This window comes from Notolepis coatsorum, assembly GCF_963971535.1.
Source record: "Notolepis coatsorum genome assembly, chromosome: 16".
Lineage (NCBI taxonomy): Eukaryota > Metazoa > Chordata > Actinopteri > Aulopiformes > Paralepididae > Notolepis > Notolepis coatsorum.
In genome coordinates, this window is record NC_140180.1 from 72,325,083 (window position 1) to 72,352,831 (window position 27,749).

General features: G+C 43.4%; 1 protein-coding gene across 1 annotated transcript; it reads right to left on the bottom strand.

The window, feature by feature from the left end:
* Window positions 1–23,074: 23,074 nt before the first annotated feature.
* On the bottom strand, window positions 23,075–24,175 carry LOC311242306 (POU domain, class 3, transcription factor 4-like; the record flags this gene model as incomplete). Its single annotated transcript, XM_084331249.1, has 1 exon — window positions 23,075–24,175. One exon carries the CDS (start codon window positions 24,173–24,175, stop codon window positions 23,075–23,077), a length of 1,101 nt encoding a protein of 366 aa, XP_084187375.1.
* Window positions 24,176–27,749: the final 3,574 nt, after the last annotated feature.

The following is a 27,749-nucleotide window of genomic DNA, read 5'->3' on the forward strand; positions in this document are numbered from 1 at the left end:
CTCCTTTCTTTCTTTCAGTTTCTGGAGTGTTTCCATTGAGACCCATTCGCTGTGTTTTGTCTTCTTCTTTCCCAATATTTCTTTGCAGGTGTCCAGCCACAACGTCTTTGTGTGCTGCCATTGAGTTTCTATGTCCACATCTGTGTCTTCATCCTGTTCCTGTAGTTGCTGGTACCTGTTGGTAAGGCTGATCTGGAATCTACTCTGTATTTCTTTGTTCCTAAGAAGTCCAATGTCATATCTGGTTCTTGCGCCGGTGGTTGTGGCATACTTCTTCAGACGTAGTTTTATGATCGTCAGCACGAGATGATGGTCTGATGCCACGTCTGCCCCTCTCTTGACTCGTACATCTTGCCATGACCTCCTGAACTTTCTGTTGATGCATATGTGGTCTATTTGATTCTCCGTAACTTGATTTGGAGATCTCCATGTGGCCTTGTGGATACGTTTGTGGGGGAAGATGCTGCCTCCTATTACCAGTTGGTTGAGGGAGCACAGGTCTGCAAACCTTTCTCCATTTTCATTCATCTGCCCCAATCCATGTACGCCCATGATGTCTTCGTAGCCCGTGTTGTTGGCTCCTATCTTGGCGTTGAAATCACCCATGAGGATGGTGATATCTTTTTCTCTCCGTCCGTCCAGTACAGCCTGCAGTTGTTCATAGAAATTGTCTTTCTTCTCATCTTCGGTGTCGTTTGTCGGCGCGTAGCACTGAATGATGGATAGTCTGATGTTGTCCTTCTTAGTGGTGAACTTGGCGGTGATGATTCGTGGGTTCACCGGTTCCCAACCAATGAGAGAGCGCTGTGCCTCCGGAGCCAGCATCAGGGCCACCCCTTCCGTGTGTGGGGCGCCTTCTTCTGTATGACCGGAGTAGAGCACCATCTCCCCAGATGCCAATCTCAGTTGCCCTGCTTGTAGCCACCTTGTCTCACACAAGCCAAGGAGAGAGATGTTGTAGTTCCTCATCTCCTGTGCTACCTGGACTGTCTTCCCTGGTTCGTACATCGTCCTGATGTTCCATGTGGCAATTCTGGTGGTTTTCCTGGGGGTTAAGAGGGGAGTTGGCCTTACAGCTTCCTTTCGGCTTTCACTGCACGCCGTCACTCCTGTGTGGGAGCCCTTCTTTTCCCAGGTCGAGTTGGTTTTGAATTATCGTAGATGCTTTAGTAACGTGCTTTTTTTCCAGGTAGGGTTGTTGGCCCTACGCAAACCCATTTAACCTCTGGGGGAGGGTTTTGGCTTGTTAGTCCTCTTCCCACGCCTATTGTCTTCCAGGTGATGGATTGCAGCCTCATACCACGTGAGGCCAGACAGGCTGAGGGTTGTGTACAAGCTGTCTCGGCACGTCAAGCCCAACCAACTCCTGTTACTGTGTATTGAAAGCTGCACTAGGCAAGCTAACCCTACCAGCAACGCAAGACAGACCCGCTAACACTGCCAATTGTGTTAGTAGGGACGACTGACCAAGCCGGAGGTACCGCCGACAGCTGGATTCGATCTCAGAGTCTCTGTGGTGGTAGGCGAGTGCATTCTCCACTGCGCTACCCAGCCGCCCCTATACCATGTATTTTAACAAAGAAAATACCACTTACAGCAGCGTGATGTTGTGTGGATCTATCTTGATTTTACTCAGTTGATTTGTATGCCTTGCTGTAGTGTTGAGGTGGATGTGTGTATAGCAGTGGCGGCTGGTCAATGGGGGCGCTAGAGCGCCGCCCTCCCTAGTGAAAAGAGAGAAGAAGAAGAATTTATTATTATTTTTTTTAAGAGCCCTAGAAATCAAATAAACATGTTTAAAATGAATAATATTTACTCATTTTAAGTATGTTTGTGTTTCCAATGCACAATATAACGTTAATATATCAAATATAAATAATTTTTTTCATGAACAGGAAGTGAATGTCTGCTAGAGAATAATACCGCCTCTATACTTTCCATAGCCGCATTTCTCCTGGGCTAGACGCATAGCGCTCACAGTGGGCGTGCACTGGTTTCATCGCTGTACTGTCGCAGCCAATCAGTGCGTAATTCGCTGTGCGTTGAAATATGATGTATTATGATGGAAACCAGGCGCGTTTTGAAGCGGTCTATATTATTCTAAGCAAGCAGCGTCAATAATTTCCGTAGCCGCATTTCTCTGAGACGCTCTCTGATTGGCCGACGTCAGTTTCTACACTGGGAAAGCCTAGCCACTCTTCGTTCGAAGTAGGTTTGGTAATGTTAGAGTTTGTCTTAGAGCGTGACGGCAAGTTCTTTCGACGGTTAAGCTTAGGCACTCTTTCAAAGTTGGTTAAGGTTAGAGTTTGTCTTAGAGCAGGGCGATAGAACGCCAGGTAGTTTGCAGGCTGTTCGACGCGGAAATGGGCAAAGACAGACTCATTCATTCATCCATCACAGTACTGTTGTGTTGTGCTAACAAGCTAATAGCTGGATGCAGTATGGACAGAGTGGATATACATCAACGGTCTGGGACTGTGGGACAACAGTGGACATAATTATACACTTTATCAAGCCCTCCTCGACCACGTAAACAGTGAGTTAATTCGGTCTCTCTCTCTCTCTCTCTCTCTCTCTCTCTCTCTCTCGCTCTCTCTCTGTTGTTGTTAATTTGACGCATAATGGATGAATGAATGAATGGTAACTTGTTAAAAATGACAAGATATATATATATGTGTTCATTATTGCATTGATCATACGTGTACTAGTGTAGTAACTCGACTTAACGTTGGTAACGTTATGTCGTCAGCTGTCCACTTGGTCAGCTGTGAGCTGTCCGCTTGCCCCCCTTCACCCCCCCCCCCCCCCCCCCCCACCCGCGACCACCCAAATGTAATTCGCACCGGCCGCTACTGGTGTATAGCCACCGTCACTCACATCAAAAACATATACTTGCATCATTTTCCCGTTGACTCTCAATGTAGTGTGGACATTTCACAGTGTGATGGCAACAGTTTGGTTACATAAAGGGTTGTCGTTCATTTAGATTGGTGCCATGAGACTGTGGGTATAAGCTGCCATTGGCCGACTATTTCAGTAAAAATTCTCCTCCCCTTCCTCTATCCGGGACACTAATTTGCGAGGGCACCTTCGCTGCTTCACGCCGCTCAGGGTGATTGTGATTGGTTTAAAGAAATACAAACAAGCATGTTTTTTCCCCCTATAGTGGAATGATAATAGGTTCAGCCAGACCTCTCTCCAGCGCTGCACTGCATCCTGGGCCATCTGCCCTTCAAGTGTGGAGAGAGGTATGGCTACGCAAGACTATTGTTCATTACAGGGGTGCAGGTTTGATTTGAGGTTTGGTGAATTTGCACTAATTTGAGCATAAATAAAAGATTTTGAGCTACAAAGAACATCAGATGATCCTGATGACTTTTCATTCATTAATGAACCTCCTGAACTGATGCATTTGGCCTATATAAACCGTCGTTTTGCATGTGACAACCGTTGTCTCTTCCATCGCCGTATGCAAAACAACGGTTGCTATGTTACAGGCAGCCATGTTGGAAGACAATCATTCAGTGCAAGTCCTCTATTACAAGTTATAGGCCTAATAACTGACTGAAGATCTTGCGATGCAAGATGATGACACTTCTCTCTCCGTCTCCTTCAGGATGAAGGCAAACGAGCTGGAGAGAGAGCGAGAGAAGCTGGAGGACATGAGTGACGGACAGGAAATGGAGCGTCTCCGGGAGGTCTACCTGTCTGAGGAAAGCACGGAGCAGCAGAAGAAGATGGAACAGAAGAGAAACATCATGCTAGCACACCTGGTGGGGACTTTAGGAACTGCTCGTTGTTTGAATGTATTTTTTGTTTTGTGATTCAAGATTCAAGAGTTTGATTTGTCACATACATACATGAGACATGCAGTAAAATGTAGATGGCCATGCCCGCCTCGATTATGTAAGTGAGGATGTGTGTGTGTGTGTGTGTGTGTGTGTGTGTGTGTGTGTGTGTGTGTGTGTGTGTGTGTGTGTGTGTGTGTGTGTGTGTGTGTGTGTGTGTGTGTGTGTGTGTGTGTGTGTGTGTGTGTGTGTGTGTGTGTGTGTGTGTGTGTGTGTGTGTGTGTGTGTGTGTGTGTGTGTGTGTGTGTGTGTGTGTGACATCAGACATACACATACCTGGGTCACAAGTTTAATGTGGCAGGTGAGTGGAAAGAACAGGTAGATGAAATCATCTCTGAATACACCAGCAGACTTGATTTAATTCATGCATCACCACTTCCACTCATCATGAAACTTGAGGCAATCAGAGTAATGGCATTGGCCAAAGTACAACATCTGTTCTCCAATGTACATATTCCACGAAAATCACTACATGATTTGACTAATAAAACCGTACACCTAGTGAGACAATGGACTGGCCTCAACACACATACAACACGCAACATTATATTTCACAGTAAACGTGAGGGTGGTCTGGGTGTTCCCAATTTTGAATGGGCATATATTGCTACACGGCTCTCCCATCTGTTGAATATACTGAACAGTGATGACCAGTATGTGAGAACGCTTGCCCGTTCTTCTCTTTTCATGGACCTAAAAAGACGTAAGGTCCCCCTGGCGCGTGGTTCGGACCCTAACTTCCTAGGCTCCAAGAGAAAGCCGAATGGAAAGCTGGACCGTCGCTCTCCTGGCTTCGGTGTGTGGTCAGACTGGCTGGACCTTAATGACATGTGTTGCTGGGCTGATGTTACCCTGGAGTGGGTGGGGTCTAACTCTGAGGCAGTGGCTGTCTCAGAGAATATTATATCTGACCCCAGTATCTCAGTCAGAGCATCTATGTCTGTGTGTGGAATGGATCACCAACTTCCACTGACTAATGCCCGAGGTCGCCTCCTGTGGGCACAACAGCAAAGACAGCGGGAACAATGGACTGAGTTGAGACTGCAGGGGAAGATTGCGTGTCTCCCTGCTGCGGACCATTCTGTCTCTCACTCTGTGTTCAAAAATGTTGCCATAGATGAGTGCATTGTTATCTTTACTCTGAAAGCGAGATTACAGGCAGGGGTGTAAAAAGTACCCAGAAATTATACTTAAGTGAAAGTATGGGTACCGTCTCAATATCTGACTCAAGTAAAAGTCAAAGTATCTGGCTAAAAACACACTTGAGTAAAAGTCAAAAAGTCCTACTTTTAAATGTACTTAAAAAGTACTAAAAAGTAAAAGTAATTTTTTTTGAAAGTTTTCATTTTAACTATACATTACACCAGGTGAGTTAGTTGAAGAGGTGAGCCAATTAGTGAAATCATCAGCTGGTGTTTAGGCAAGGCTGGAATGAAACCAAGCTACACTCTGCCCACAATGGAATGTGTTCTGCGATAGACAATGCTGAAATTAAAGAACAGAGGACACTTTTTTTGCATTAAAATTATTTAATGCACTTCTCCATTGAAGGTAAACTAACATGGACGGCATTCACATCACAGCATGAATAATATCACAATATTAAAAACAGAATGGTGTATCCTGAATAATATCACAATATTAACCACAGCATACTGGATTATCCTGAATAATATCACAATATTAACCACAGAATACTGGAGTACCCTGAATAATATCACAATATTAAAGACAGAATACTGGAGTACCCTGAATAATATCACAATATTAAAGACAGAATACTGGAGTACCCTGAATAATATCACAATATTAAAGACAGAATACTGGAGTAGCCTGAATAATATCACAATATTAACCACAGGATACTGGAGTACCCTGAATAATATCACAATATTAAAGACAGAATACTGGATTATCCTGAATAATATCACAATATTAAAGGCAGAATACTGGAGTAGCCTGAATAATATCACAATATTAAAGACAGAATACTGGAGTACCCTGAATAATATCACAATATTAAAGACAGAATACTGGAGTACCCTGAATAATATCACAATATTAACCACAACATAATGCGGATCTGACTGTCTATTCTTCTGATAGCAGGTGTTTAATCAAAGATCCACGCTTTCTAGTCTTGGACAAGGACCAATCAGCATGGGTATGAGCGGGTTCATTTTCCATTGATGGGGATTTGATTGGCTGTTTACCTGCGGTCGCAGGATTAATAATGTTAGCGTTAGTTCGGCCAGATAAACAATTAAAATATACTAATTAAAATGGTTGGACCTGTGAGATTTGTACTTTGTACTTTGTAGGTCTGCATTTTAAATGTAAGGAGTAAAAAGTATGTTTTTTGTCTCTGAAATGTAATGGAGTAAAAGTACAAAGTATAATAACCTAATAATACTTGAGTAAAGTACAAATCCCCCAAAACAGTACTTAAGTATTGTAACGAAGTACAAGTACTGATTTTGATTGGCAAGAAGCCTGGGCAAATATTCGATTCACATCAAGGAACCCGGACCATCAACAAATCAATCTTAACTATATTCACAGGACATACTTGACTCCTATAAGACTGAAAAAAATGGGTCTTATACAAGACTCCAAATGCTCCTTATGTACAAATGGGGACGAGGGGACATTTATGCACATATGTACTGGGACTGCCCACCAGTTAAGATATTCTGGAAAGAGGTGACCCAGCAACTATCAAATCTCTTAACTTGGAATATACCTGTACACCCCTCTGTACTACTGCTGAATGATGTTTTTGAGTGTGCAGTACATCCACAGCTAAAGAGATTGGTTTTATCGGGTATCACAGTGGCTAAAAAGCTGATAGCATCACGATGGTTCCAACCGGAAAAAATTTGCCGAAAGGTCTGGATTATTACATATCTCGATGTGATCTATCAAGAAATATCTACAGCAAGAATTTTGGGTCTCAATGAATCCAAAATGACATTGTGGTTAGAAGTGGTGGAGAAAATAAAAGCTAGCATATAATGGTAATGTCTGGTTAGGAGCGAGGGAAAATGGATGGATTATCCAATGGGGGGTCCGGAAGGTGGGGGGTACGAGCTGGAGCATATGTGTGTAGGTTTTTAGATAACAGGTATTAAGGGTATATCCTATATAAGACAATTAACTAAAATGTGATCTCATTGAATGTGCACTGACAACTAATGCTTGTATATCTTATCGTGTGTTGTCATGTTTGTTTATGTGTTTGTTTAAAAAATAATAAAAAAATAAAATACAAAAAAAAATTACTCAAGTACTTTACACCCCTGATTACAGGTCTTACCATCTAAACTGAATCTCTCCATCTGGTTTCCAGGCAGTCATGCTCCTTACTGTATTCATCATGACAATAACCAAATAGCTGAAACCATGTCCCACATCTTAAATGGTTGCCATGTATACAGGGGCCTCTACATAAGTAGGCATGACAGAATAGTAGATTTGATAGCGAAAGATATCTCTCTTATTTTTAGGTCTTCCATCACGCTGTTTAAGCATTCTACTGTGAAGCCAAGCATGTTCAACCTGTGCAATGATGATTCCATGTTCTCTAGTATTACAGCTAACACCCCTGATGTATTTGTGGTAAATGAACACCTTAGGGAGGTGTCCATTCTTGAGGTTGACTGTACTTTTGACTACAGCTTAGAAGAAGCCTTCCTAACCAAAATGCTGAAATACCAACAGCTACAGCAGACCATCTCACAGCTAGGCTACAGATGTAAACTCCTAGTTTTTATCTTTGGCAGCCTATGGCATGTGCACAAGTTGGTTGTGAGGGGCCTACAAATAGACGGTCTCCCCAAAAGGAAGGCCAAGCAGTTAGCCAGGTACTGCTCAGTATCAGCTATTATAGGAAGCCGCTCAATTTGGAGGAGGCGCTGTTACCTTTTCCCATGATTCTGCCGTCCATGCACCTTGTACCTGACTGTTCTTCATAATTTTCTGATTGCACTCACATTGTTTATGTCCTTTGTATGAGGCCTCCTTGTACTTCTGTTCATGTGGACATAAATAAACATTTCAAATGTGTGTGTGTGTGTGTGTGTGTGTGTGTGTGTGTGTGTGTGTGTGTGTGTGTGTGTGTGTGTGTGTGTGTGTGTGTGTGTGTGTGTGTGTGTGTGTGTGTGTGTGTGTGTGTGTGTGTGTGTGTGTGTGTGTGTGTGTGTGTGTGTGTGTGTGTGTGTGTGTGTGTGTGTGTGTGTGTGTGTGTGTGTGTGTGTGTGTGTGTGTGTGTGTGTGTGTGTGTGTGTGTGTGTGTGTGTGTGTGTGTGTGTGTGTGTGTGTGTGTGTGTGTGTGTGTGTGTGTGTGTGTGTGTGTGTGTGTTCATGTGTGCTCATGTGTGCTTGTGTGTTGAGAGATCAGTGTTCAGTGTTCAATGTTCTGATGGCCTGGGCCCTGGGGGAAGAAGCTGAGTCTGAGTCTCTCTGTTTTTGCTGCATGAATGCTAGATTCGATTAGATTTAAATGTATTGTCTTTATATTAAAGAGAAATTCACCAAATATTACCTAAATGATTCTGAACTACATTTGCCTATCCCGCCTTTAATATGACCTTATATATGGAATGTGATAGAAAATGTGTTTTGCTCGTGAGAATGATATGGGATGCATGCAGAACCAGCCCCAGCATTGCATGTCGGTCTATCCATTATTTATTAAGATTAGATTAGATTCAAATGTATTGTCATCATGCAGCACAAGTACAATACAACGAAAATATGATATATTATCTATTATTTATCCATTAAGATTATATTACATTCAAATGTATTGTCATCATACAGCAGCATCATACAGCACAAGTACAGTACAACGAAAAGAAGTTTGGCATCCAACCAGAGTGCAAATGTAACAGTAAAGTGTAATAGTAATATACAATGTACAGGTGATTAAACTGGGTATAAAATATATAAATGAATACTACTGAGTAATAGTGCTAATCAGATGTATGTACAGAGTTGTAGTATTAATATGTACAGTGATACAGGTATAAAGACACTATGGCAGTAAGTCATACTGACCAGCAGCGTAACTAGTAAGAGTATAGGTAAGGAATTATGTACAGATATAGATATAGTATCTACATGTAAAAAGGATTATATGCAGGTATGTGGATAGATATATATATACAGTATATGGTAAGAATAAATAAACACGAGAGTGACCTAAACACGTGTTGATATATTCACAGGAGCACGTCTCCAACAGAGACGTCATCAGAGCCATAGACACACAACACCAAGAGGTGGAGGAGAAACAAAGACAACTTTTTGCGTCTGCGAAACGGAAGATGATGAAGCTGAGGAAAGACAAAGAGGCAGAGATCACTAGGTAAATCTATTTACCAATTTCACGACCATGCTAGCAAAATAAATAAAAACACATGGCTTTTCTTTTATAGGGACATATAACATAAACATCCCTATATAAAACTATGCCTATGATTAGACCCACAGTAGCAGGGGAGCAGGTGGCTGCTGAGAGTCTCTGGAGCCACCAAGCTAACAATGTGTGTGTAACTGCATGTGTATGATACAAAGATAAGCCAGCTAAACTAGCCATTTAAAAAGATAAAACCAGCTAAACTAGCCATTTCCACAATGGTGAGAAAGCTCTCTTCTTGGCCTGTGGAGGAGAAGAAGAAGAAGAAGAAGAAGAAGAAGAAGAAGAAGAAGAAGAAGAAGAAGAAGAAGAAGAAGAAGAAGAAGAAGAAGAAGAAGAAGAAGAAGAAGAAGAAGAAGAAGAAGAAGAAGAAGAAGAAGAAGAAGAAGAAGAAGAAGAAGAAGAAGAAGAAGAAGAAGAAGAAGAAGAAGAAGAAGAAGAAGAAGAAGAAGAAGAAGAAGATTACTTTATTGTGTACACAAGGCAGTTGAAATTTGTATTATCCTATCCTAAATTAGGATAGGCTAAATTTGTATAGCCTATCCCTCCTAGTTACACATATACACAGTCATCCACACGCATTTCATCAGAGAGGTCAGCGCACCTGGAGTTTTGGGGTTCAGTGCCTTGCTCAAGGGCACTTAGGCAGGATGGTGGGCACCATAGATGTAATACTATAGCCTCCCTTCAGCCACCGGCTCACAGCTGGAATACACCCTCTTGTCAGTGGTTGGGATCAAAACGGCGACCTCTCGGTTACTGGCCAGCCTCTTTACCTCTAGGCCGTCAGTGAGTCTGTGAGTGTCCTGTCGGTACCGTCTCCTCCTGGACCTGTGTTCTGCTCCACGGCGCTGCCTCCTGGAGATGACTTAGCCACTCCCCGGCGCTGGAAACCAGGGAATTGAGGATGTGAAATTGATTTCAAGCTATGTGATTAATCTTATTGCAGATTCCCTACCATCCTCCTCTCCTCTCTCCCTCCCCTCCTCCTCCCAAGCCCCACTCCTCTCCCTCCTACCCTCCTCCTCCCAAGCCCCACTCCTCCCCTCCTCCTCCCAAGCCCCACTCCTCTCCCTCCCCTCTTCCTTCCAAGCCCTACTCCTCTCCCTCCTCCCCTCCTCCTCCCAAGCCCCACTCCTCTCCCTCCTCCCCTCCTCCTCCCAAGCCCCACTCCTCTCCCTCCCGTCTTCCTTCCAAGCCCCACTCCTCTCCCTCCTCCCCTCCTCCTCCCAAGCCCCACTCCTCTCCCTCCTCCCCTCCTCCTCCCAAGCCCCACTCCTCTCCCTCCTCCCCTCCTCCTCCCAAGCCCCTCTCCTCTCCCCTCTCCCCCCTCCCCTCCTCCTGGTTGCTCCCACTAACAGTGAGAATTGATTTGAGGCAGGCTGCCCTCCCATACAGTAACATTAGTAACAGTGGTCCGCTGGCCTATCTGCCCTGCAGTGATTAGTTATCAAGTCTGTCACAGGCCCTATGAAGACATATTGGTGCCTTGTGCTGCGTTAGATTATAACTCAGAGGTTGGAAATTCCTACTAGGAAAAAATATAACGGCACGTCAACTTTTGAGTTCCTAGTCACAAACTCTCTTTCTCAAACCCCAGTTCAAGCTTCAGTGCCATTTGACGTCATTTCAACATGGCTACCCACATCGTATAAACATTAATGTTGTTATTAGCTGTTTTAAGAGTACATTTGTATATTGTATATTAGCTATATGTTGTTGTAAACTGTCTTTGTGGGTTGTAGTTCATTGTAAGAAGAAATTGCCCCAAAGGTTTAGCGTTTTGAGCTGGATTCAAACCTACCTAGAGGGGAGAGAACAGATGGTGGACATGTCGTCAGCTTGTGACTGCAACTTGTTCCTGTTTGCGGACGACTCAGCCCTGCTGGTCTCTGACAGGAACAAGTTACAGGTTGAAAAAGCCCTCAACTCTGAACTCGGCAGAATCTGCACCTGGCTCGCTGATAACAAACGATCATTTCACCTGGGTAAAACAGAGTCCATTCTCTTTGGATCAAATAACAAACTCAGCAAGACCGACAGCTTCTCTGTTACAGTGGGTGACAATATTGTCACAAGGAAAGATGAAATTACATACCTGGGTTCCATCCTAGAGGCAAATCTTTCCTGTGACAAAATGGCAACCAATGTAATCAAAAAAGTCAACCAACGGACAAGATTCTTGTACCGGATCTCCTCTCTGGTAAACAAGAATACCCTGAAGACTCTAACAGGAGCACTCATTCAAGGGTACTACGACTATGCTTGCACCTCATGGTACCAAAGCACCTCAAAGGCACTAAAAACAAGATTACAAACATCACAAAACAAACTGGTCAGACTACTGCTTGACCTTACTCCTAAAACCCACCTCACCCCCTGCACATTTTGACGACCTAGAATGGCTTAGAGTAGACGACAGAGTACAGCAACTTGCAATGGGCCTGGTCTACAAGATACACTACACCACTAAGATACCCATGTACATGTCGAAATACTTCCAAAAGGTCAGTGAATACCACGACCACAACACCAGAGGGAGTTCCACAAATCATGTGCAACCTGCAGATTCGGCTCAAACAAGGGACTAAACACGTTTCGCAATTATGCCACAACAATGTGGAATGCCCTACCCACAGCCGTAAAATAATGTGAATCCCTACCCACCTTCAAAACCACTCTCAAAGAGCACCTGCGGGAGGCTGCAATTCGAAACTGGCCTCTGTAAATGGCCCAACCCCCCCCCCCCACGGTACAGTTTCTTCCCCCTCAAATGTATATATTCTCTTTTAGAAACTCTGTCTCTTAAACAGTACTGTATATTTGTATGTCGTGTATGTCATAAATGTTATGATGAATTGAAAATGGGAGATCCTGATGTAAACAAGATGAAAGTTTTTCTCTGGTCTGCATCCCCTTAACAATTGTGTGTATTGAGCCGTACTGTATTGTACCCATCCTGCAATCTGTTAATAAAGTTTTCAATCAATCAATCAATCAATCAATCAATCAATCAATCAATCAATCAATCAATCAATCAATCAATCAGGTTGGAGATTAAGCATTTCCCACTTCCAATTTCCCACCTCCGACCATAGATTAATGCAGCATTATCTCCCAGTTGAGTTGACTGGATAGAGTTGAGAGTCACACTGACCGTTTGTAATTACAAATAATCAGAACAAAATACCAGAAATATTCAAATAAAAATCCATTCAAAAAGCATCTTTAAAAATGTTACATTTCATTTCAACCTTTATTTAAAATCGTAAGCATCTGAGGTTTCCCTCATTTACAGAAACGACGATTGTACAGTACATAATAAAAACAATATTCACAGAAATTTAAACACCAGAGTAAAAAATTTAAAACGTTTCAAAATCATTAAAAAATATCAATTAAAACAGTTACAGGTAGTCACACAATGGTCTGAAATCATACGTTTAAACATTCCAAGGGAAGGGAGAACCTCCAATTTCAGCGTGAGTTGAAGGACATTCCATGAGTTAGAGGCATCAAAGGAAAAGGCTGACTTCCCTAGCTCAGAACAAATTTGAGGAACCCTAAGAACCATCCAGTCATTCGATCGAGTTGAATAAGTTCCAATATTCCAGTCTAACAGTGAGGAGATATAAACAGGTTGTTTACCAATAAGGGCTTTAAAAATAAATAAATACCAGTGTTTGTTGCGCCTTTCTGCAAGAAAATGCCAACCCACCCTATCATACAGGACACAATGGTGAGTATCATATCTGTCACCAGTTATAAATCTGAGAGCTGAGTGATATGCAGAATCCAGAGGTTTAAGAGTTGATGCCGCAGCATGCCTATAAATTACATCACCATAGTCCAAAACTGATAAGAAGACTGATTCCACAATTCTTTTTCTACTAAATAGAGGAAAAATGTTTATGTTTCTGTACAGGAAACCAATTTCCTGTCGCAGTTTAGTGGCAAGATTTTCCACATGGAACTTAAATGTTAATTTAAATGCCCTTCAACTCTCATTGGCTCATAACTATACTTGTTGTTCTGGTCCCAGCCGTGGCCTTGTTCCGGTTGCTATACAATTGACTCAAAATAGGAAAGTAGCGCGCTTTTTCCCCCTGTTACAAAGTACGGACAGTGTTTCAGTCAGTAGTATAGTCAAGGGTATACGTTGTATATGGAACACATGTATATATAAGTATATGGAGTATGCTCACCGCTTTCTCTAAATATATAAATATTTTCTGAATATATGTTATTGGTAAGCAACCTTTTTATATGTCTTCACTGTTGGAATGGAATATTGGAACCAATTCGACTCGATCTAATGACTGGATGGTTCTCAGGGTCCGTGGAGTATGTTCTGATCTGGGGAAATCATCTTTTTCCTATATGAAGTTGTAGGTTCTCTCTTCACTTGAAATGTTTAAGCATATGATTTCTGATCATTGCGTGACTACCTATAACTGTTTTTAGCTGATCTTTTGTGTTTAATTTTCTGTGAATATTTTATACGAATACTAAAAGTATAAAAAATAAAGTTGAAATTAAATGTAGATTCTATTCCCGTTGAGGCTAAATTATTATTAATATGTTCGAATGTTGTTGACATCACACTCCTCAGCTCTCAGTGGTATACCGTTAACCGCTGGAATACAAATACAACGTGACAAACTTCAAGTCTCACTTGAAATGCTTAGGGACAGTCGCATTAAATACCAGCTAGCGGTCAAAGCGGCGAGAGTCACATATTTTTCTGACCTCATCAACAACATCCACAACCCCGGGACCCTGTTCACTACCATTAATTATCTTATTAGCCCCCCCCCCCCCCCAGTACCTGCCTGGATGTGTCCCCAACTAAGTGTGAGGAATTCTCAAATTTTTTCACGACCAAAGTTGAGGACATCAGAAGGAACATCTCACCCCCCACATATAACTTAGCTGTCCCTCTGGTCTGCTCATCCACACTGGCCTGCTTTCAGCCCATTAGTCTACCCACCCTCACAGAGATAGTTTCCTCTATGAAACCCGCGACCTGTCCCCTTGACACTGTTCCCACTGCTCTCCTGAAACAGGTTTTTCACACAACCGGTCCCAGCATCCTCTCCATTATTAACAGCTCCCTGGCAACTGGTACTGTTCCATCCTGCTTTAAACATGCAGTAGTCCAGCCCTTATTGAAAAAAAAAATACCTTGGCTTGACCCCACCCAGCACAATAATTACAGGCCCATTTCCAAGCTTCCTCTTCTGTAAAAAATACTTGAAAATGTTGTTCTGTGCCAATTGTCTCCTTACCTGCACCAGAACAGCATCCTGGAGACATTTCAGTCAGGGTTTAGGACTGGCCATAGCACAGAATCAGCCCTCCTTAAAGTTTCAAATTACCTACTCCTCGCCGCTGACAACCGCGACTGCTCTGTTTTAATGCTGCTTGACCTCAGCGCAGCTTTCGACACTGTTGATCACAACATTTTACTACTGTACTTTTCGGAATATAAGCCGCGGCTTTTCCCCCCATTTTTCGACCCTGCGGCTTATATAACGGTGCGGCTAATCTATGGATTTTTACAGCTAACTGGGTGCGCTCCCTCAGCTCTGTGACCGTCAGATCTGACTCCTAAATCTGCTGCAGCAGTGCACGCCTTGCCCCTCCTCCTCCCCCTCACGTCAACAAACCATTACGGCAAGAGTCTAGTGTATGAGCAGTTCAGGGCTCCTCTTTCAACATAACTGAAGCATTAAACAAAATGACCCAGTCAACGAACTATTCACTTTAGTTTAATGTTATCTAGCTGCTGATAGCTCCTGATATCAACATCTGATATCATCAGTTTGGCACTCGATTTTGCAGGTGCTGGCTAGTGCTGGCTAACGCTGGCTAACTGGCTATCGTTATGAGAGCTAACGTTGCTACCTACTGTACCTGGAGCTGCAAACTGGCTATCGTTATGAGAGCTAACGTTGCTATCTACTGTACCTGGAGCTGCAAACTGGCTATCGTTATGAGAGCTAACGTTGCTACCTACTGTACCTGGAGCTGCAAACTGGCTATCGTTATGAGAGCTAACAATGCTACCTACTGTACCTGGAGCTGCTAACTGGCTATTGTTATGAGAGCTAACGTTGCTACCTACTGTACCCGGAGCTGCAAACTGCAGGAGCTGCTAACTGGCTATTGTTATGAGAGCTAACGTTGCTACCTACTGTACCCGGAGCTGCTAACTGGCTATTGTTATGAGAGCTAACGTTGCTACCTACTGTACCCGGAGCTGCAAACTGGCTATCGTTCCTGTTTAAACAAAAATGTTAATAAATGGGAGCTTCCTCAAACAGCCATCTCTTTCCCGACAATCCCCTCTGTGCACAAACCCTTACATATGGTAATTAAACATTAAAACACCTGCGGCTTATATTCAGGTGCGGCTTATAGTGCGAAAAGTACGGTAGATTGTCTCGAACATGGGGTTGGTGTCAGTGGCAATGCACTAGCATGGTTATCCTCCTATCTCACAAATAGAAGCTTTGCTGTCAACATTGCCACACAGTAAATTTCGCAGAGTAAATTTTACTCAAACTGAGTACATTTTATTCAAACTGACTCAGTTTGAGTAAAATGTACTCAGTTTGAGTAAAATTTACTCTGCAAAATTTACTGTGCAATTGCTCCTCCCCCTCAACCTCCCTCTCCTGTGGGGTCCCGCAAGGGTCCATCCTTGGCCCGATCCTGTTCTCTCTTTACATGCTACCCCTTGGTTCAATCATTCAGAAGCACAACATCTCTTTTCATTGTTATGCTGATGACACACAGCTTTATGTCTCTCTGAAACCTAACAAACAGTCTTTACTTAACAGTCTCATGTCCTGCCTTGCTGACGTTAAATGTTGGATGGCACAAAACATTTTACAACTAAATGAAAACAAATGTGAAATAATCTTCTTCGGTCCCCCAGACGCTGTCACCACCCTTACCAACAGTCTTGGCAGCCTGTCCTCCCTGGTCAAGCCTTATGTTAAGAACCTAGGTGTAATTCTTTATCCCCAATTTAAGTTCGACCGACAAGTGAACTCAGTGGTGAAGGCATGTTTTTTCCAATTACGCACCATTGCTAAGCTCAAAGCCCTTCTCTCCCCTGCAGACCTTCAGCGAGTTATAAACGCCGCTGCCAGACTGTTGACCGGAACCCGTAAGAGAGACCACATCACCCCTGTCCTTGCCTCCCTTCATTGGCTTCCAGTACTCTACAGAATACATTTTAAGGTTCTCCTATTCGTTTTTAAAGCCCTTAATGGTCAGCCCCCCTCCTACATCTCAGACCTCCTATCCCCCTATTCCAACACCAGGTCCCCCAGGTCAGCCGATCAGAAGCTCCTGACAGTCCGGAGTGAAAATGAATGAATGAATGAATGAATGAATGAATGAATGAATGAATGAATGAATGAATGAATGAATGAATGAATGAATGAAAACTTTATTTAACAGATTGCAGAATGGGTACAATACAGTACGGCTCAATACACACAATTGTTAAGGGGATGCAGACCAGAGAAAGACGTTTGTCTTGTTTACATCAGGGTCCCCCATTTTCAATTCATATTGACATTTATGACATACACAACATACATGACATTTATGGCATAGGGACACACAGGTATTTAGTACTGTTACATTTGTGACATATACGATATTCAAATATACAGTACTGTTACCCATAGATCCTGACAGAGTATATACATATGATGGGGAGGGGACTGTACATTAGGAGGGGGTGGGTGGGTGGGAGAGAAATATACATACGGTGGGGAGGAGACTGTACATTTGGAGGGGGTGAGTGGGTGGGAGAGAATATATACATGCGGTGGGGAGGAGACTATCTATTAGGAGGGGGTGGGGTGGGGGGTTTGGACATTTTTACGGTGGCCAGTTTCAAATTGCAGCCTCCCGTAGGTGCTCTTTAAGAGCGGTTTTGAATGTGGGTAGGGATTCACATTCCTTTACAGCTTTGGGTAGGGCGTTCCACATTGATGTGGCATAATTGCGAAATGTGTTTAGTCCCTTGTTTGAGCCGAATCTGGGTTTAACATGATTTGTTGAGCTTCCTCTGGTGTTGTGGTCATGGTATTCACTGACCTTTGGGAAGTAACTTGACATGTACATGGGTACCTTAGTCGTATAGTGTATCTTGTAGACCAGGCCCATTGCAAGTTGCTGTACTCTGTCGTCTACTCTAAGCCATCCTAGGTTGTCAAAGTGGGCAGGGGTGAGGTGGGTTCTAGGGGTAAGGTCAAGTAGAAGTCTGACCAGTTTGTTTTGTGATGTTTGTAATCTTGTTTTTAGCGCCTTTGAGGTGCTTTGGTACCATGAGGTGCAAGCATATAGTCGTAGTACCCTTGAATGAGTGCTCCTGCCAGAGTCTTCAGGGTATTCTAGTTTACCAGAGAGGAGATCCGGTACAAGAATCTAGTTCGTTGGTTGACTTTTTTTATTACATTGGATGCCATTTTGTCACAGGAAAGATTTGCCTCTAGGATGGAACCCAGGTAGGTAATTTCATCTTTCCTTGTGACAATATTGTCACCCAATGTAACTGAGAAGCCGTCGGTCTTGCTGAGTTTGTTATTTGAACCGAAGAGAATGGACTCTGTTTTGCCCATGTGTAATGAGTTTGTTATCAGCGAGCCATATGCAGATTTTGCCTAGTTCCGAGCTGAGGGTTTTTTCAACCTGCAACTTGTTCTTGTCAGAGACCAGCCAGCAGGGCTGAGTCGTCCGCAAACAGGAACAAGTTGCAGTCACAAGCTGACGACATTCCATTTGCATAAATTAGGAACAGTAGCGGTCCTAGTATGCTTCCTTGTGGAACACCACAGGGGGTAGAGTACCGTTTACCTCCACCATCTGTTCTCTCCCCTCCAGGTAGGATTGCATCCAGCTCACTGATAAACTATCAAAACCAATTGCTTTTAGCTTGTCAATCAGAATGGAGTGATTGACAGTGTCGAAGGCCTTTTGTAGGTCCAGGTCTAACCTTAAGCTCAGGGGGGGCCGTGCCTTTGCTGTCGCAGCCCCTGAACTGTGGAACAGCATCCCCGTAGGTGCTCTTTAAGAGCGGTTTTGAATGTGGGTAGGGATTCACATTCCTTTACAGCTTTGGGTAGGGCGTTCCACATTGATGTGGCATAATTGCGAAATGTGTTTAGTCCCTTGTTTGAGCCGAATCTGGGTTTAACATGATTTGTTGAGCTTCCTCTGGTGTTGTGGTCATGGTATTCACTGACCTTTGGGAAGTAACTTGACATGTACATGGGTACCTTAGTCGTATAGTGTATCTTGTAGATCAGGCCCATTGCAAGTTGCTGTACTCTGTCGTCTACTCTAAGCCATCCTAGGTTGTCAAAGTGGGCAGGGGTGAGGTGGGTTCTAGGGGTAAGGTCAAGTAGAAGTCTGACCAGTTTGTTTTGTGATGTTTGTAATCTTGTTTTTAACGCCTTTGAGGTGCTTTGGTACCAGCATCCCCATCTCCATTAGGCTTGCCCCCTTGATAGATGCCTTCCAATCTAGACTCAAAACCCACTTCTACCTATTAGCTTTTCCCGATGTTCACTGACTCATGCCCTGTTTTCCTGTGTGCTTGCCTGTGTCATGGAGTTGTGATTGTTGTCTATTATGTTGTCTAGATGTATCTATGTATCTACCCTCTGTACAGCACTTTGGTTGACATGAGTCATGTTAAATGTGCTATATAAATACATCTGATTGATTGATTGAAGCAATTTGAAGTAAAGGATTATTTTTCAGATTTGCCAAAATACAAATGACAAAACAAACTGACTTCAAAGCATACCTCTAACCACTATGGCAAGGTACAGCTGGCAAAGAGGAGAAACCATGCGGCCATACAGTAGGACTGACCAATGCGGCCGTACAGTAGGACTGACCATGCGGCCATACAGTAGGACCGATCATACGGTAGGACTGACCATGCGGCCGTACGGTAGGACTGCACAGATGTATGTACTGCTATATATGGCTGTATACACATCCCATGAATGAGGTCTCCCATGTGGGCTGGTGTTCCATTCCAAGCTCTATGTTCTTTCAATACTGAGATCTCTCCATGACTATAACCCTCTCCTCTCTCTCTCTCTCTCTCTCTCTCTCTCTCTCTCTCTCTCTCTCTCTCTCTCTCTCTCTCTCTCTCTCTCTCTCTCTCTCTCTCTCTCTCCCTCCCTCCCACTCTCTCTCTCTCTCTTGGTATAATTAAAGAGAAAATATGCCGGGCTGACTGCCCGTTCTTTGACCCGCTGCCACCCAACTATATATTTCATGGACAATGTGAGGACTGTGAGAGAGTGGAATGATAACAAGGTGTGAGTCAAGCAGTGCTGTTATCCCATGCTAGTAAACAACATCCCGTCTCCTGAGACGGCTCCCCTGTGCTCCATATGGCGACCCCCCCCCCCCCCCCGATACTTTCTGTCTCCTCTCTGATCATCAGTCCTCCCTCCTTCTTCTTCTTCTTCTTCTTCTTCTTCTTCTTCTTCTTCTTCTTCTTCTTCTTCTTCTTCTTCTTCTTCTTCTTCTTCTTCTTCTTCTTCTTCTTCTTCTTCTTCTTCTTCTTCTTCTTCTTCTCCTCCTCCTCTTTGTCAGGGTCTGACTCATATGCCATCTCAGCTCCTGAGCTATCCCAGGCTACAGCCGTCCAGCCATCGAGTCCCAAACCAACTCAAACCCAACCAGCCAGTCAAGTGAGTGAAGACACATACATGATGACACCAATGTTGAAAACCAATGCAAGGACACAATATCGCTTTCTCTCTTGGTGGAGTGAGTCTCCAGGCAGGATGCAGGAATCTGCATGGGACATGAGGGGCGTGAGGACCTGGACCGGGACCCTCGCCTGGCTTGATCTCTGTTCTTCTTCTGGGGTAATTTTTCATAAATCACTTGCTATTTCCAAGTAAAATAGATGGATGGAATCAATCAGCCATGCTTTTATTTTTCTCTTCTTCTGCATAACCGCCCCTTTCACCTCCACCCTCACACCCCTTTCTCTCTCTCTCTCTCTCTCTCTCTCTCTCTCTCTCTCTCTCTTTCTCTCTCTCTCTTTCTCTCTCTCTCTCCCTCTCCCTCTCCCTCTCCCTCTCCCTCTCCCTCTCTCTCTCTCTCTCTCTCTCTCTCTCTCTCTCTCTCTCTCTCTCTCTCTCTCTCTCTCTCTCTCTCTCTCTCTCTCTCTCTCTCTCTCTCTCTCTCTCTCTCCCTCTGTCTCACCAACCCCCCTCTCAGGGCTGCAGACTGAGGAGATGCATAAATTCAAGCGCATTAGTATTCCAGTCAGGCTCTGCATTTCAAGGCAAGGCCTAGCACCCTTCCGCCTCCCCTCCCCCCCCCCCCCTCCCCTCCCCTCCTCTCCCCTCCTCTCCCCACCCTGCCCTCCCTCTCTTCAGCTCTATTTTTGAATCATTTAAGGAACAGTGTGCCTATAGGCTTATTTTAGAATCACTCAAAATGGCTTTTAGATGTTATGATTTTTTTTGTGAGGGGGTGAGTATAGGGTAGATTTTGACCTGGCCCAATTATACACAGAGCTAGTCTTTGAAATGAGATTCATCTGCTTCTGATTGTGTGTGTGTGTGTGTGTGTGTGTGTGTGTGTGTGTGTGTGTGTATGTGTGTGTGTGTGTGTGTGTGTGTGTGTGTGTGTGTGTGTGTGTGTGTGTGTGTGTGTGTGTGTGTGTGTGTGTGTGTGTGTGTGTGTGTGTGTGTGTGTGTGTGTGTGTGTGTGTGTGTGTGTGTCATTGTATTTTGCTGTCAGGGCCAGCAGTCTGGGCAATAAATCCTGTATGTGTGATTGAGGAGGGCAGAGGGCTGGGACAATAACGTTTCAGTTTGAAAAAAGCCTCTCTGTCTCTATGATCTGTCTCTATGTCTCTATGATCCATAAACCCTTGCAGACCGCATCACAGGCTCTGGACGACCACTGGACACTTTGCTGCTTTTAGATGACAATAAACTATAGGAAACTTTTCTTTCAAAAGTATAGCCTTTAAACGTGGCATTGACATTGTCAAGGTCATGGCACAACTGCACGGCCATAGTTGTCAAAAAGCTAAATATAGAGAATGATTGGCTCATGATAATAAAGTTAGGCCTGATGTTGATGACTATTCATTATGATGATTTAAAATCAATTAAAATAGTAGTAGTAAAAAAGGAGGATAGGCCATGGCTAAAAACAATAATAACAAATGAAAAAAACTTGTATAGAACATATTGGTGTTTTACTTTTATTATTATTTGTATTATTATTACAACATGAACTATAATAATAATAATAATAATAATAATAATAATAATAATAATAATAATAATAATAATAATAATAATAATAATAATAATAATAATAATAATAATAATAATAATAATAATAATAATAAAAGTTCTACCTTCTATATATATTTTTTTGTAGATAGGATTGTGGTCAAACTGGGAAAATTAGGCCAATGATGTTTTTCTTTGAGTATAGTTTTCAAAACAAACTGACGAACTGAATTTAGTTTGGACAGACAACCACAGCTGTATAGCAAGAAGTTGTTTATTACAACATACATAGTTTATTTCAAAACATAATACAAGCTTTATAATGAAAATAAATAATTGCTTGAACTGTCATCGAAATTTGGAATAAAAGCGCCGAAACAGTCAAATCTTACAGAAAATATTTTTTTTTACATAGCTAATTAAGTGCATGAATAACTAAGAGCTTTTTGTTTAAATTAATGACTTCAAAAGGGTAATATACAAAACTGTACAATATTCGAAAAAATAAACCAATAACAGGAGTATTTAAGATTATAAAAGTTTTTTGATATGAACATACAATAAAATGATAGGCAGGTGTATAGCGTCGACATAACGGCTCTGATTTAGAGTTCACACAGTTTATATGGTCCAGGATGATTTAAATCAAATGTATATGAGCGTATAAACTGGCCAAACTGTAACCGCGTGTTTCTGTATTAATAGGCTCACATGTCATCGAGGGAGGAATTTGATTAAAAAAAAGAAATATACATATATATATTGTTGGATGAAATAAAACTGGAATGAGGGCCTAATGAAAGGCAAAGGGGACTATACAGATTGGCTGCAAACATTATAGGCTACAAAATAATAGATGCAAATATACTGGAACTAAAGCATTGCTAGTCTGTGGGGAGCATGAGGTGGACTGTAAAATGGCCTCTGTGATGTCAAAACAGTGGCGCATCAAATCACTGAAACAAACTGACAGAGCCTGTATATTATTATTATTATTATTTGCCTTTCTCTCCAATCATCATACAAAGAAAAGAAGCATAATGGAATTATTTGAAAGCCACAATGACAAAGAACTTGACTGTGAAGAAACAAAAACAATCGCAAAACAAAAACATCAGTCCCAAATGTCTTATTACTATTATTGAGCTGATGCAGAAGGTTGACATAAACCAAGGCGCTGGCAGGTTATAGGCACATTTTGTATTGATATCCTTGATGTAAAAAATAATTTGGCAACTGACTGGCTCCAAAGGTGATTTGAAATGAGACGTTTTTGATATGCCGCGATAATAATGCCCCCGTGACAAATATAAAATGGCGAAGGCTGAACAGGTATATCTCTGTTATTGTTATTGTCATGTTTTCAGTGCTGGAGTCACCGTGAGTCTGTACGGGACACGCCACACGGGGGGGAGAGGGGGTAAGCCTATACCACCACCCGTGCGTTCATGCGCTCAAGAGTCTCGCTGCGGGGGATCACACTCCCGGTGCCTCGGTCAGAGATCGTGGCACGAGGAGGCGTCTCCTGCGCTCCCGCTGAGGGAGTACGGTCCCTCGTGCGGCGGCGGCTCCCCCAGCGGCGTCATGCGCTTCTCCTTCTGCCGCCGGTTACAGAACCACACGCGCACGACCTCCTTCTCCAGCTGAAGCGAGTCCGCGAGCGAGGTGAGCTCCTGCGCGGCGGGTTTGGGACACTTGAGGAAGTGCGTCTCCAGCACCCCCTTCACGCTGACTTCGATGGACGTCCTCTTCTTCCTCTTCCTCCCCTGCGCCGCTATCTTGTCTATGCTGCTCGGGCTTCCCGTCGACGAGTCGGCCTCCTCGAGCCACTTGTTCAGCAGCGGCTTTAACTTGCACATGTTTTTAAAGCTCAGCTGCAGCGCCTCGAACCTGCAGATGGTGGTCTGGGAAAAGACGTTGCCGTACAACGTGCCCAGCGCCAAGCCCACGTCCGCCTGCGTAAAACCCAGCTTGATCCTCCGCTGTTTGAACTGCTTGGCAAAGTGCTCCAACTCGTCCGACGTCGGCGTCTCCTCGTCGGAGTGGTCGTGGCAGTGGTGCCCGCTGAGGTCGCTGTGCTCGGGGCTGAGCGTGTCCCTGAGGCCCGGGTGCATGCCTTGCCCCTGGGGGTTGGATGGAGGCGTGAGTCCTCCGTGGTCCAGCATGCCGTTTACGGTGAAGCCCGCCTGGGAGTAGATGTTGATCTGCTGCCCGCTGTTGATAGAGGCGTTATGGGACACCGGAGTTCCCCAAACTCCGGGGTGGTTGACGTGGTTGGTGTGGTGGTTGTTGTTGTGATGATGGGGTGAATGATGCGCTACGTGCGGGGATCGGTGATGGATGATACCGAGCTGCAGGTCCTCTCGACCCGGCTTGACGTCCTGCTCCATGGAGGCCGACCAGGGGCTCCCCTCCGACAGGCTACTCCCCCATTGGTGCCCGAGGTGGCCGTTGCTCTGGACGCTCTGCAGGTAGTCACTCTGGAGGAGTTTCTGGTGGCCTCTGTAGGGGCTGGCAGGCTGCATGGCCTGGCTCTCCGGGTGGAGCATGGGGCTGGTGCTGAGCAGGGTGTAGGGGCTGGAGGCAGCTGTGGCCATGCTGGCTGCTAAACCCCACTAGCGCTACTGAGGGGTGGGAGCAGCCCAGCCTCTGACATCTCCCTCTCTCTGGAGCCTCGGCAGCAGCCAGCCGCTGACGGACACGCACCGCGACCACTCACAGGCAGTCTCTTAACCAACGCGCAGCCAATGGCAGCGCAGGTCTCCGAACCTCCTCCTACTTGGTAGCAGATACGTGTGATAGGAAAGGGTTAAAACCCTAGTCGAACCGGAAGTGAGTCAGATAGCTGGTCCAGTGGGTCTGGCTTTTGGAAATGATTTGCGCGTGGAGCGCAGTTCCTGTTTATTAATTAAAGTTTCCAACTTATTTACGCACGAGCTTATTGCTGCTCCTGTCACCCTTGAACGCGCACGGGAGGAGATTAAAGCGCAATGGCACAGACGTGCCAGCACTTAATTTAGAGGGATACGATCATCAAACCAAGAGCCATTTTCACTGCTAATTATTAACTTTCAGGGTTTATTTCCTAAGGTGTTTTTCTTACGATCAAAATGATGATAGTCCTCAAATGGAGTGTTTTCCGCACGAGAAATGTATAAGTGTGTCCTGTTAAAACAGCAGTGTTTTAATAACGGGACAATTAAACGCAGTATAGGTCTGTCAATAAATGGTTGAAATAATTAAATTAACTTCATATAATTTTTTTTTTAAAACACACACGTAATTTTTGCTATGCTTCCTTTAATTGTTCTGGGGGAAATACGTAATACGAAATAAGAAAACGTGTCTCCAAAACCTTCTTTATTTTCTTTCCTGGCTGTGACATATGCATCGTCTCCTCTATTGCTGAGCAAACTAAACACGCGGGTCTTTAAGAATCTGGACAGATCCTCGCAGAATTGAAAAAAAGATCTATCTGCATATTTGAGAAGGTAACTTAGCTGCGTAATTATATTTGCCATTAGAAGACGCGCGTCCCCCAGTCCCCTTATTGGTTTGAAATTCCATTAAATATATTGCTCGAGCTCCCAGGTTAAGCTTGATTTAAATTTGCATACATTTTCATATATTTAGCAGAAATAAAAGAAGGCTGCAGCCACCAGTAAGTCATTAAAGAGAAGCTCGGCATAGGAGCTGCTGTGGAGGAGGACAGGAGGAGGCTGGAGCAGGTGAGCTGACCGCGGGGCTGGACGGGCGGACGGGGTCGGTTAGCTCCGTTAACCGGAGGAATGACAGACAGCTAACAGAGAGTGAGAGAGAGAGAGAGAGAGAGAGAGAGAGAGAGAGAGGGAGAGAAGGAGAGAGAAGGAGGACGGGGGGCTGACTTTACCGCCATGGCTCCGAATACCCGTGTTGCGTACTTAGAGTATTCTATATCATATTGGGGAAATAGCTTTTTAGATTTGTCTGTTTATTTAGTTTTTACTTGATTGGCTATGGCTAATTCAACTATATATACAATCATTCAGGCGTTATCCTGAGTGCATTGTCTTCACTATATTTGATGTGAATGTAAAAAAAAAAAAAAAAAAAAAAAGTATTTATACTGTGCTTGGTTTGTTGGTAAACACATAGTTTTGCATTGGGTTCGATTAGGACGTTCGTAGCATTATGTTAAAAAAGTGAGGCCATTTGAATCAAAAGTACAATCTAAAATATGTGTCTATATTTCCATATAGGCTTCTATAATACCAGACTGAATGACACGTCAAAGCAAATGGATTGGAGGGAATTAATTTCCCATGTTCATAAACTGTATAGCCTACAAACTAATTTATATTAATAATGGGCTCCTATAAAGGCTATTCTAAAGTCTTGAAAATCTAGGCTATAGCTATATAGCCAAGACCTAAAAGGGGGTGGGTTCTGAAATCTCTAAATTGTTATTATTTTTTAAACATTGTGAAAATAAAGTCTGATATGTTTTGCAAGATAGAACAGGCTCGCAGAGGGGAGAGGGATATGAGAGGGGGGTTGTGTTCTCGATAGTCTAAGTTTCTAAGTGTAACAGATGCTCCTCTCGAAACGTTCCTTGTGCCTATTCCTTTATTCACATAAGCATTTTTCTGCCGTCGAGCGCGTTTCCATAGCGAGGCGAATAAAAGGCAAATCCCCGCTCCGCGCGCCGAATAAAGAGCCCATTCAGAGATAACCCGAGCAGACCACGGAGAACCCACACTCGCCAGCCCATGCTACAGTTTACACCACGCAGCTCTAACTCTCTAGCAAAAAGGTGGGCACAGGATATAGTTTGGGATTTGCACATTTGCAAGACATAATTATATTTGTATTATGTATATGTATTTGTTTATTTACGTATTGTGTAGTGCTTTTGGTAACAGACAGGCAGTCTGGAGCCCTATTTGGGATGAGAGAGAGGCTAGTATGGCCCAGGCTTTTGAGAGACTGTTATTGGCATGTGCCTATAGCTGTGAGTAATTTTGAATATAGTCCAGAAAATGTTTGAATTCACTGTCTAACTTGGGCTTTGTTCAGAATTAGTGTGTAGTTCTTCCTCCCGTGCAGAGGGAAATGAACGCATGGGCCAAACGTAACACACTTGACATTATATTGGATATGTGTGTAACGTTTTCATTTAGTTTTTATTGTACTTTTGTTGGTCGTGTATATGCGACTGAATTTGCTCTCCCTTTTCCAGGCTATAGTGCTGTGGGGTGCGACCGTGCGAGCTGGTTTAGTCTGCTATTGAGCCCGGCGGTGGCCCGGGGCGGGACCTGTCACTCAGTGTCACGACCTCTCCACCCCTCACAGGCCCCCATGCTCCGCACCGTAGCCGTAAACGGAGGGTTTTTAGTGTCGAATTAAGATCAAATTCGAATGAATGCCGTTAAGGTTATGTGGAAAGCACAAAAAAAAAATATATATATAATAGGTATATCTTAGTACGCCTTTATAATGACCCATAACGTTTTAAAATCAATTGATTAATTTAGAACATGATCTCCAATACATTTTAAGGAAGCTCATGGGTGGACCTAATTGAAGAGAAGTTTAAGGCTAAAGTCTACTTTAATTCACCCTGGTTGAAATTATTCTTATAATTTTAATATATTTTTTTATCTTAATTTCGTGTCCTATTTATATTATTCAAATGTATAGTCTATATTATTTATAAGACTGGACGTCTATCACTTTTGTTTTGTGATTTATTTTTGATAAGGGGTTAAATGTTTTGTTTTGGAGTTCCACAGCTTACTTCCGGTCTTTATTGTCACAGCTATAGGCCTAAGTTAGTTGTTCTCTCAACCTTGACATTCGCGACACACACCTCATAGGCTTGCAGACAGTAAAATCGATATTCCCATTTGTCCGTGAAGTCGTTAATAAAGAACAGCGACACGGTGTTTAAACCAGACAGGGCTCTGGGATAACAAAAAACAAATAACTAAAACGGTTTTGGTGATAAAGTGATCTTTGGTTCATAATGATCTCCTCGACTGTTCATTTCGCATATAGCTCATCAGATAAAGGTGTATTTTAATAAAACTAAATGAACGAGAGTAGCCTGAATTTGTGTATGTTATTATATAAGGCTATTGATGTGAAAAGGCCTCACTTCTCTTTGTGTGCGCGTGTGCGTGCGTGCGCGCG